Source organism: Prunus dulcis, chromosome 3 (assembly GCF_902201215.1).
Source record: "Prunus dulcis chromosome 3, ALMONDv2, whole genome shotgun sequence".
Classification (NCBI taxonomy): Eukaryota; Viridiplantae; Streptophyta; class Magnoliopsida; order Rosales; family Rosaceae; genus Prunus; species Prunus dulcis.
In genome coordinates, this window is record NC_047652.1 from 23382770 (window position 1) to 23394353 (window position 11584).

The 11584-nt window shown below is 37.4% G+C and overlaps 3 protein-coding genes across 3 annotated transcripts; all 3 read left to right on the forward strand.

The window, feature by feature from the left end:
* Positions 1 to 1128: 1128 nt before the first annotated feature.
* Positions 1129 to 5655, forward strand: LOC117621133 (E3 ubiquitin-protein ligase RGLG2-like). The gene is made up of 12 exons (XM_034351443.1): positions 1129 to 1714; positions 2367 to 2777; positions 2883 to 2967; positions 3045 to 3185; positions 3278 to 3388; positions 3480 to 3577; positions 4080 to 4159; positions 4248 to 4353; positions 4463 to 4590; positions 4690 to 4924; positions 5160 to 5216; positions 5302 to 5655. The coding sequence occupies exons 2-12, from the start codon at positions 2502 to 2504 to the stop codon at positions 5380 to 5382; spliced, it is 1398 nt and encodes a 465-aa protein (XP_034207334.1). The 5' UTR covers positions 1129 to 1714; positions 2367 to 2501; the 3' UTR covers positions 5383 to 5655.
* Positions 5656 to 6588: 933 nt separating this feature from the next.
* On the forward strand, positions 6589 to 7370 carry LOC117621158. The gene has a single exon (XM_034351486.1). It carries the CDS (start codon positions 6696 to 6698, stop codon positions 7125 to 7127), a length of 432 nt encoding a protein of 143 aa, XP_034207377.1. The 5' UTR covers positions 6589 to 6695; the 3' UTR covers positions 7128 to 7370.
* A 648-nt stretch (positions 7371 to 8018) lies between these two features.
* Positions 8019 to 11526, forward strand: LOC117621135 (pentatricopeptide repeat-containing protein At4g35850, mitochondrial). The gene is made up of 12 exons (XM_034351444.1): positions 8019 to 8137; positions 8240 to 8544; positions 8680 to 8745; positions 8857 to 8954; positions 9096 to 9213; positions 9306 to 9512; positions 9792 to 9868; positions 10124 to 10217; positions 10395 to 10460; positions 10559 to 10636; positions 10777 to 10878; positions 11074 to 11526. The coding sequence occupies exons 1-12, from the start codon at positions 8113 to 8115 to the stop codon at positions 11170 to 11172; spliced, it is 1335 nt and encodes a 444-aa protein (XP_034207335.1). The 5' UTR covers positions 8019 to 8112; the 3' UTR covers positions 11173 to 11526.
* The last annotated feature ends 58 nt before the right edge of the window (positions 11527 to 11584 follow it).

Sequence of the window (11584 nt, forward strand, 5' to 3'; positions counted from 1 at the left end):
AAAAAGAAAAAGAAAAAGAAAAAGCAGATAATGGATCCTATTTTTAGGGAACACAACTACCCATTATCTTTTTTAATTCTAAAATAAATTTAAATTTTTTTTAAAAAAAGCCTCTTGCAGGCGCGGAAGCGCGTGCAGGGAGGCTATATATATAAAGTAAAAGGCAGAGAATTGTGTAACATTCAAAATACTAGCAAATGCTCTTGGTTAATCCCAACATTATGAATTAAAATTATTAATTAAATGAGGATAATATGATAAATTCACACTTTTTCATATTAAAAAAATTTAAAATTTAAAGAAAAATCATATAATGAATCCTATTTTATGGAACACAACTACTCATTATCTTTTTTAATTTAAAAATAAATTAAAATTTTTAAAATTAAAAAAGCTCTCTTGCAAGCACAGAAACGCGTGCAGAGAGGCTAGTATTTGATAAAGTTGTATAACTTTGAAATTAAATAAGTAAAATAAAGGTAACTTTTCAAATAATAACCACAAAGGAATTACTGTAAAATATCATATTCATATCAAATAAATCTTCATTACTCACATTTCTGTAAAATAAAAAACACTTACAGACACTCTTCATTTTGGTATGGAGGGGATATCAGGATTGGACTACAAACGTGCTTGTCTATTCCATATTCTCATATCTCTCGGTTAAATTAAAAGTAGCATAGGCGCTTTGATTCTATTTTTGAATATTTAATATGAGTATGATCATTTTCAATTTTATTTTTTCAGTAGCATATATAAAGTTGGACAGGAAAAGCCTTTATCTTCAAACCGTTGTGGTTTTGTTAAGTGTATATTTTTGGGGCTCTCTTGAAATCGCTTATTGGGAGCATGACCAAAATCGTTTATGAAAAAAAACATCGTATTTGTTTTGGGCGTGAGTGATTCTGAATAGACGAATAATCATTTCTATGAAATAAATAATTGGCCTTTCTGTAAGTCAAATATCTTCTCAAACAAGGGCAATTTTGGATGATTTGACAATTTAACCAATCGTGATGATCGAAACTTAGCACAACAATTCTCTTATTATAAAACTCTGATGGAGGATTTGATCATTTGACCCCAAAATATGAAAGGAAGATATACATCTGGAGTCGTTGACCGAGGGATAACACATGTGACAGATGAGGTTAGGAAGTTAGGAGGATGTGAGGTCACAGTCGCAGCGCAGCCAAACAAACCACAACAAGCAAAAATCCTCCTTCGTTTTTTTTTTTTTTTTTGTTGTTGTTGGTGGACAAAAGCAAATCCTTTTGTTCGTCCTCTTCATCATCCATTTTACATTACTCAACTTGAAATTCAAATTGCAGAAATAATAAAAAATAAAAAATAAAGAAAAAGAAAGCGAAGCAAGAAACAGCAACAGCTATTATTGCGTTGCTTGCTCAATTTCCCCGAAAGTTCCATGTGCTGAGACCACGATTTCTCTCTGATTCTGATCTCTCCGTCTCATCAGAAGAAAGTAAATATTCCCTTTTAAAATCAAAAGAAAGAGTCCAGAAAAAGTAGACATAAAGGTTGCCCACTTTCTTAACCAATATTATTTTAATCCTAATCAATTATTAGAATTAGATCCACAAGTTCAGTTCAGTTTATTAAAAGCAACTCTCGTCGCCACTGCAAGACTTGGCTTGGCCACTCTTCTTCACCATGCTTCAGACACCTTCTTCTTCTTCTTCTTCGAACACAGGTACGTACGATCGACGTCTCTTAACTTCTTGTTGCTTCAATTGCTGCACCCTTGTTAATATCTCCTTCATATTTGTAGCCGTTACTTTGCAAGTTTCGGAAATTAGGCTTTTTCTTTGATCGGTTCGGTACCGGATTTTTACCAGATTAGATCTTCGACAATGTCGCTCTGATTTGGTTCAGGGTATTATATGAATTTGTGTAGTAGTTTTCTTGTTCTTGTTCCTGAATTTGTTTTTATTATGACGATTTCAATTTCAATTTCTGTTCTTAAGTAATTGAATTGAAGCCCCTTGATTTGATAGGTTTTGTTTTGGTATTTTGGTCGGTTTGGTTGGTCGACTGTGTAATTTTGGATGGTTGCTTTTTGTGGATGGATCCGTGCAGAAGCCACCTGGCTCCTATTTTATCTGCCAAAGTAGAAAACTTAACAGAGTAGGCCACTTTAAGTCGGTGATGAATGAGTCGTGTCCAAATCCGTTTCTTTGGTCTTTTATTTGTTTTGCAAGCCAATTACGAACTTTCTTGGACCCTTCCATATCCGCAGCCTTCTCTCTGTGTATTTCTTTTTTAGTGTATATATATATATATACGTCTACCAGAATTGAATTCAAACTTTTCGTTTTCTGGGTTTTGTTGTGGCTGCCTTGTAGGTGCGGATTTAGACTGGTTTGGTTGATTTTGTGGCCTGCATTGTTGTGAAGGAAGGGAAAGAGGATTTGTTTGGATTAAAGTTGAGGTTTTTTGTTTCCATATTTTTTGAATTTGTGGTTAATAGAGTTGAGTTAATGGGTGGGAGAAGTTCAAAGGAGGGGAGTTATCGGCAGAATTCATCTTCTCGTTCTACTTCTTCATCATGGAGCTATCCTCAAGTTCAATCGCCATATGTTCAATCACCATATGCTCAAGAAAGTCAAAGCTATCCACCACCCCAGCAAGCCTATCCAGCAACATCACAGCCTTACTATCCCCCATCGCAGGATTATGGTGGTGCTCGGGCAACTCGTCCTACCTTGGAGAGGAAATATTCAATAATTTCTGATAGTTACAAATCCCTAGAGGAGGTAAGATTACTACACTGTATCTTCTGCAAGCTTTCCTTTTTCTGGTTCAAGCTTCTTACCTATCTACAATGGTCAATTATATTGACTCAACTTCAATCTTTGTAGGTGACTGAAGCTCTTGCACGTGCTGGTCTTGAGTCTTCCAATCTTATCGTCGGTATTGATTTCACAAAGAGCAATGAGTGGACAGGTTAACCCCTAATAAACTAATTAACTGTATATGGTATGTGTTGCAATGGAACGTGCTGAAATTGGTTTTGTTAATAGGATCGAAGTCATTCAACAGAAAAAGCTTGCATCACATTGGGAATGGTCAAAATCCCTATGAGCATGCCATATCCATTATTGGAAAAACATTGGCTGTTTTTGACGAGGATAACCTCATTCCCTGTTTCGGCTTTGGAGACGGTAATTTTTTAGTTGTATGCTGTCATTTTGTTTCTCTAAGATCTTGTTCTTTGTAAGACGGGGATGACAAGCATTACTTTTCCGCTTTGCAGCGTCAACCCATGATCAAGATGTCTTTAGTTTCTACTCTGATAGATATTGCAATGGATTTGAGGAAGTATTGACTCGCTACAGGGAAATTGTTCCTCATCTACGGCTTGCAGGTTTTAGTTCACTTCCTAACTACTTATTTCTTGAAGTGGTCGCTATATCAGCTAATCAGTTGTCTTTCATTGTTATTGATGGGTTTGGCAGGGCCAACTTCATTTGCACCTGTGATTGAACAGGCCATGACTATTGTCGAGGAGAGTGGTGGCCAGTACCATGTCCTGTTGATAATTGCAGATGGCCAGGTATCTTGCCTTAATTTTGTTTTATTTAGTTGAGTATGCAACTAGAGGGTCGAGCATGCCGGCCATGCTTCAGATTTTCTGTGAAAATTGGAAAATGTGTGTGACTAATCCAACAGAAAACCATTGCACTACTTTGCTGTCATTATTGCAAATCTCAAATCCAGATCGAGTAAAATGCTTTTAAATTTGTATAAGATGAAACTTCTTTGCCTTTTTTGTTTTTTCTTTTGGCGGGAAAGTATCTGTTTGGTTTTAAGGTCTAGCACAGTTCAGACATGCTGGTCATGCAAAATAAATAGCATCCACTGAAGATCTCTTAGTGGTGCCTGCACTAGCTCCTAGGCTCAACTCTCTATGAAATTACACGTTGCTGGACACATCTATTCTTAAACGAGCTTTCTCATCCTTGCTCTGTTTTATGATGGCTTGGAAGTGGCAATGTTCTATTGTAATCTCAAGTTTTCTCAAGATATTATCTGACTTAATGTGAGATTTTCCTCAGGTAACTAGAAGTGTAGATACTGACCGTGGCAAGCTAAGTCCACAGGAGCAGAAGACAGTCGACGCCATTGTTGCAGCAAGGTGAGTGTGGTAATTTGTACTTAATATTAGATGCTTGTTTGGCCAACCATTTTTTATGTTGTACAATTTTTTTTTTCCTTTATCACAGCAAGTTCCCTCTATCAATTGTACTAGTTGGTGTTGGAGATGGGCCCTGGGACATGATGAAGGAATTTGATGACAATATTCCTGCTCGGGCATTTGATAATTTCCAAGTAAGTTGTTAGCATTACAATATGTTTTTGTTTATGTTATTCGTGATCATTTGTTTATGATTATTGGAAAATACTTAATTGGAAAGCGCATTTCTTTTGTTGTTTGTAGTTTGTGAATTTTACGGAAATTATGTCAAAGAACATGCCACCATCAAGAAAGGAGACCGAATTTGCTCTAGCAGCCTTGATGGAAATTCCTTCACAGTACAAAGCAACAATAGAGCTTAATATATTGGGGTAAGAATGTTCTCTATATTTCTCATATCTGAAAGCTTTTGAATACCTCTGTTTACATAATTTATTTATGTATATATTTTCTTCTTCTTAAATGGGCAGTGGTAGGATCGGCGATTCTCCCCAGAGGGTTCCTCTCCCCCCACCACCTGTGTTATCAGCGTCATCTTTCAGCAGCTCAAAACCTTCCCGTTCTACGAGTTATAGTTCTCCATCTTTCAACAGCTCAAAACCTTCCCAATCTACCAGTTTTGAGCCAAGTGTTCCTCCTTATTATGGAGATAGCACTTCTGTTGGTACAGCTCCACCTGCTCCCAGTTCTAGCTATGATAATCAGGTATGCAAGCGAACATATTTTTAAGTTGATCGTTTATTTGTTTTTGTTCATCAAGTCAAAAGCCTGTGTGATACACATGTAGTCCCAATTTTCTTATATGATTTTCATTTGGTATGTTTGAATTACCTTGGAATCCGAGGGTTGATTGTCTGTGATCTATGACTTGTTTGAAGCTTTTTACTCATTTGGGTTTGCAACACTCTTGTGGGTTAACGTTTTATATGGTGTTGGACAGGTTTGCCCCATTTGCCTTACAAATCCAAAAGACATGGCCTTTGGGTGTGGGCATCAGGTACATTTGAATGATTAATGTTTCGCAAATATTTTGGAGGTGAATTGGGGCGATGCCATTTTCTTAATTCATCTTTTTGGTGCAGACATGTTGCGAATGTGGACAGGACCTTCAATCGTGCCCAATATGCCGAAGCGCAATCCAGACGAGAATAAAACTCTATTAAGGACGACATGCTTTGCCCATATTAGATATTCATTGGTGTTGGCTTACATTCTTTTTATTTTTTGTTTTGGTTTCTTTTCCGATCAGTACATTCTTTCTTTGTAATTCAATGCTTAGTTGATCAGGATCGTAGGTTTGGCCGAATTCAATCTATGATGATGTTCATGATCCAGATGCGAGGATGCTCTGGTGAGTGAGGTTTTTTGAAAAAAAAATATTATTTTTGTTTGAAAAGAAAAAATAAGAAAAGGAAATGAAATCTGTACATTTTGTAGTTGGGTTGTTGCTGGTCGTTTTCTTGTTCGAGTAAAGAGTAGATGGGCGGTCGTGGTCCATTTTTTCCACTGCGATTGAATTGTTGTAGATGGTGGTCCATGACCCGTGATTAGATTGTTACTGCTTGCTTTTTATAGCAGAAGCTAGGCAAAAGTCCATGGCATTGGGGGTATGGCTTGCGGGAATGCCTAAAAAACTTGGTTATGGAATTAAAAGGTTTCACGTGTTTAGTGTTCCATGGGTGGATGTGGATTGAAATCTGAAAAAAGAGGATGTGGCAGGCACGTCTCCTAACTTATTAAAGCATATGCTTCCTTCTATGCTATGGCACTTGATAGCCTCCTTGCTTGAAAATGGCTCATCTTGAGGCTTTCCGTGACGCGTGCTTGTCATAAACTTCACCTGATGATGATCTGCTTTCTATGATACATAAATAGACTTGACAACCGTGTCGTGTTTTATTTTATTTATGCTGCGTTGTATTTATATGATGTGAAATTCTCATTCCATCTGTTAATGATGGTGACTTAACTTTTGCAAACGACCATTAGTGTAATGGTTTGGAGTATTTACTCCTTTAGTTAAAGTTTTGGATTCGAATTCTAACATCCGTGTAATGTGTGTAAGTTTAATATATTATTGCCCCTTTCAATAAAAAAGATCCTAAAACAAAACGAAAACAAAAATCGAACCTGTTAACTTATGGTAAATGTTATTTTTCCATCCTTTTATTTTACTGCTCATGAATCATGATCCATTTTCAATTGTTTATTTTGCTTGGATATTATAAGAAAGGAACAAGCAAAAGTAATTTGCGACGCACGTCCACCACCAGCAACAATCCTTACCGACTTTGTCTGTTTCATTTAATGCACTCAACATCTTCCCCCGACCCAACTATCCTTCCCTCACATTATTATTAGAATATTAGCTCAAAAAACTACTTGTGCTCAAGAGACACCATTCTGCATTGGCATATCCAAACCAAATATTTCAAGTTCAACAACTAGCTCTCTCTCTCTCAACCCAAATATTGAAATGACAACCTCATCCTCCTCTGCCAAGCTCCCTGCATACCAAAGACTCAAGCATGATGATGATCAAGATGGGCTTGAACTTGATGATGATTTTGATTATGGAAGAGTGAGAGTGTTGGCGAGATCAAGGAGTACTAGTTGGTGCAAGTTCAGATTCAGAAAGGTTCATATTAGGAGGAGATCATTCAAGCTCAAAGTTCCAAGCTTGAAGAGGCTCTTGTTCTTGAGGAGGAAAATTAGGTTGATCTCTGCTCTCAGAGCATCATGTGCTAATGTGTTGCAGAGATTCAAGGAAGGGCAGGCCCACTTTGGTGATCTTTTTGCTGGCAACTACTTGTTCCTGCAAGTCAATCCCTGCTCGTTGAAGAGCCTTCACAAGGCTGCCTTGCCCTCAAGCTATACCCTCGCAATCCCAACAACAAATATTGCTTAATATGGATGCGGTTTCTGCAGAAAGAAATTTAAGAATTATATTTGTGTGTCTCTAATATTGGTCGCTTTTTTACTTCTAGCTTTTTTGGTCACATATTGCTTGTTTTTCTGTGTGACAAGACAATACATATGAGAAATGTCTAAAGATGGGTTCTTGTCTTTTTCTCTGATCACTCTCCTAGAAATTTAAAAGGGGGAATTGGAACACATGATCAATCATCACTTTGTTCTCCTTTCCTCTGAATTAGATTGCATGTACATTTTATTGCCAAAAACTGTTTAATCACAAGTTCACAACCAACTATAATTTTGATAGGACAGAACAGAAGGGATATTGGCATGTTGCAATCTGCAATTAGGATTTAATCACAAGTTCACAACCAAGAACCAACTATAATGAAATCTAAATTAATGAAGATGAACTTTAAATATGAAAGCAGTTGGCTGGTGGGAGTTGTAAATTATGGTAATTGCTATGTCTGGAGGACCGCCAGGACCAATCCAACCCTTTATGTTATCACTTGGACTTGAGCAATAAATTCATAAACGTAATATTATTTTGCATTATTTGATACATTATTTAACATATGGGCATTATGAGCAAACTATACATACTTTAGTTGTTGAAGTGGTTAAGAGTAGTTATTTGTGCCTCCAATGTCCTGTGTTCGACTTAGAATTCCCCTTCCTTTAATATCGAACAAAGGATATATTTTTCTAATTGGGCTTCTCATGGCCCTGCTTGCTATTTTAAGGCGGTGTTTGGGCTTGCCTTTTATTTTAAGCTCGAAGTTTGGGCTTCACGGCCCTCTCATAGCCCACGGAGCATCGAAACGGTGCGTTCCACTGTTAAAGGCAGTGAATCAGGAAGGCAGGGTGGAAGGAAGGAAAGAAGGCAGCGAAGGGAAAGGGTTTGGGCCTTTGGGGTTTAGAAAGAGAGAACTTTCACTCACACAGAGACACAGCGAGTCAGCAGCAGCGACACCATGAGGCTTCTCCAATCCATTACTGGTAATGCTACTGATACACCCTTTTCCTCCATAGCTAGAAAGCTCTAATTTTTCATTTCGTTAGATTTTTTTTTATAAAGGTTATTGCTAAATTACGGTGCAGGTCAGTGTAGGCCGGTGCTGCTGCGAGCGCTGGGTCGGCGATACTTGGCTGCGGCGTCAACAGAAGAATACGCGAAGAGAAACTACGCGAGCAACGTGTCGGAGTACAATACGGTCTTGAATTCTCTGAATGCTCAGAGAAGGCATTTCTTACTGAGGGATGTGTATGATGATATGATGCTCGATGGGGTGCAGCCGGACCAGGACACCTTCAAATCCCTAATATTGGGCACCATGAAAGGCTCTAGCTTGCAGGACGCTTTCTACTTCGCTGATCAAATGAAAAACATGGGCTTGGCCCCTGATGTATGCTTCTTTTTTTTTTATTTTTTCGTTTTTCAAGCTTAGAGAGTATCAACATTTTCATTTCATTTTATGGGGAAATGCAAGTATGGGTGTTTATTAGTTTGTGTTTTTTAACTATTTTGAAAAAAATTATAGGTTAATTCGTATAACATTTTGATCACATTGTGTGGGAAGTGCAAGCACTCTGACAAAGCTATTCAGGTGCGGTTTTTTACCTTCAATTTATAAACTATAGACCCCAGTCATATCATTTACTAGGGAATATTGGTATGTATGATGTATTTTATTTTTCCTTTCCTTTTAAAATAAAAGATTTTGGAAGATATGAAGAAGTTTGACGTGAAACCGAAGGTGCAAACTTACATGTGTCTACTCAACGCATGTGCAGCTACTGGCCATTTAGATCGAGTGTATGCTTCTTCTTTATGCTCTGGCTTTTCCTTGTTCTTTTAATCTGTACTCATTCATCTTATCCTGATAACTATGTGTTTCATTATTACTATGGTGAATTTGACCTCATGCTATTAATCTGCATTGCACTGTTGTTACAGGTATGCAATTGTCCGTGACATGACCGCTGCTGGTCTTGGATTAAACAAGTTCTGCTATGCAGCACTTATAACCGCACTTAGGAACAAGACACCCTTACCAGATGATTTTGGCACCAAAGTAATTATCTAATCTTTCTTTTCCATGTGCTTTCAAGTAAGTTTTATTTTATTATTCTTAAGAGTTTTCTAATATTCCCCTTTTGCAATAAGATTATAGAGTTTGTTGAAAGGTCAAAAGAGTGGACATCGGTTGAAGAATCAAGTATGACTGCTGAAAATGTAATGATGGATATAACAGAAGAAGAGTTATATAATATGCCCACTGCTGAATATGCTCGTAGGCGTGGATTTTTGAATAGGCAACTAACCGTGTATCATGCTGCGCTTCATGCTTGTGCAGACCTCAGGAATGTAGAGGTAATATCTCACATCTCTATTTTCTCAGCTCAATACCACTAAAGAAACTAGTTTGTAGTTTGTACCCATCCTCCCTTTCTTTTCTTTTTTTTGGGGAGGGGTTGTTATTGGGCACTGCCCATATCTATATGCCTGAACAGCTAGCACCAAAGTTCAGGGTGCTAGTAAGAGTCCCATGCTATTTCCCTTTGCCATAAAAGCTGAATTTATGTCCTTAATATACGTATGAGCAACCCTCTGATTTTTAATTCATATCTTGGATTCTGTTAATCGTGCTAGGTGATGGAAGCTCTTTTGGGGATGCTAGAGAAAGATGGAAAAACTCCTGACCTCTTTATTGTGATGCAAAAGATGAGGTAAATAATTGTTGATTACAAACTTAAGTTTTCACTTAAACATTGTTCGAATGAGCTATGAATCTTCATATATGAATGCATAGTTAGATGTAAACTATTATTTGTATACATAGATTTTAAAAGCCTTTCAATCCAATTTGGATTGGAGTGCACTACGTATTTAAGTAAGAAGGCTTTATCTGAATCGTTCCCTAATATGACCTCAATTCGTTCTCTTGTGTCCAAGTTGTGTTCACTGCTACCTTTTATATTCAGGTGCTATCTACAGTCTGGGGACATTGACCGTGGTCTTAAGACGTTTGACGACTATATGAAGTCAGGAAATCTTCCCGCAGTAGAATTATATACGGTGAGTTTGGAAATAAACACAATATTTGGTTCATGAAACAGCAGTTTATTTCTTTATAATTAACGACTAGTAAGTGAGAAAATGTGCTTGGTTTTAGACAATCTGATTTCTAAAATATCACTGTATCGTTGATTAGCTAATAGGGAGATTCACTATTATACCAAATATGTTTTGTAGATGCTTGTGGAGGGAGCCATGATTGGGCATACACCCAAGGGAATGCAAATTGCCCAAGAAACGTTGGTATGGTTGGGTGCTTGCAGCTCTTAATTTCTTAGTCAATTTTTTATATTTTAGATCAGGGCCTTGTACAACTCATTTTATGGTTTCATCCAACGCAGGTAAATATGACTTCCCGGAACTTTTATTTGAGCCCAAAAATGGGGAGTGATCTTCTCCTTGCAGCTGCTGGTGATGAGGTTTGCAAACAATTCCTCTTCTAACTTAAGAGTTCTTTAGGTTCTAAATGAATGAGATAGTTCTCTCTCCCTCCTGGTTCTCGATGCATTCTAAATTAGTTTGGACTGTTTTATTAGAAAAGTTTAATACTTTTTCGCAGACTGGAGGTTATACTGTTGCCAACTATATATGGGACTTGATGCAAGCTCGTAATATAATTCCCCAATTTCCTGCTGTAGAAGCATATTACAAGGGCTTAAAAGTGAGTCTCTTGCCTTATGACGCATTAGTAACAGTATCGTTCATCTCTGATTTACATTTTTTAGTTGATCAATTCAATGTTTTTGCAATAGATACATCATACGTGCAAATGCTTGTGAATCTAATCAAAGCTGTAGAGTCTTTAGTTTTGTGGGTTTTGACAAATATTCCGTCATTTCTGTTTCCAAAATTGCAGAAACGTGAGATTCCCAGCGACGATCCACGACTGTTAGTGGTTACGCGGACTTACGATGATCTTCTCGCGAGAAGGGGACCCAGACGACCTTCCAGATAAATGATGACGAAAGTTACTCCAAGGAGTAGTTAGTTCTCATGGATTTTTATCGTTCAACTAGCATTATTGATGTTTTGGAGGAAAAGAGTCATCGTTTAGAGCAAGCGTTCCTGGTATCAAAAGTCAGGATACCATAGGGTGGATTTCAGTGAGGCTTGGTTATGAACTCGGGCGTTTCAACAGTTTGTATGTTGTGGCTTCCCGCAAAAGTCTTGGAATAGGCTCATCTTTTGAAGTTTTTTTTATTTACCAGAAATGAAAAAATAACGAAGTTAAATTTATTTTTGTTTTGCATAAAACTTTTAATAAAATAGTTTTAGGTTGAGCCTGACCAAGCTATGGCCTTTACTGTCATACTGATTTCAGGGCCCGTTCTGAACTTTGAGTTCTTTCTGTTTTAATTATTTCTCAA

Coding starts and splice junctions, on each gene's coding strand:
- LOC117621133 (XM_034351443.1), top strand. CDS start 2,502: ATGGGTGGGAGAAGTTCAAAGGAGGGGAGTTATCGGCAGAATTCATCT. Junction 3,389..3,479: donor TCCTCATCTACGGCTTGCAG/GTTTTAGTTCAC, acceptor TGGGTTTGGCAG/GGCCAACTTCATTTGCACCT. Junction 4,354..4,462: donor GGGCATTTGATAATTTCCAA/GTAAGTTGTTAG, acceptor TGTTGTTTGTAG/TTTGTGAATTTTACGGAAAT.
- LOC117621158 (XM_034351486.1), top strand. CDS start 6,696: ATGACAACCTCATCCTCCTCTGCCAAGCTCCCTGCATACCAAAGACTC.
- LOC117621135 (XM_034351444.1), top strand. CDS start 8,113: ATGAGGCTTCTCCAATCCATTACTG. Junction 8,545..8,679: donor ACATGGGCTTGGCCCCTGAT/GTATGCTTCTTT, acceptor AAAAAATTATAG/GTTAATTCGTATAACATTTT. Junction 8,746..8,856: donor ACTCTGACAAAGCTATTCAG/GTGCGGTTTTTT, acceptor TTAAAATAAAAG/ATTTTGGAAGATATGAAGAA.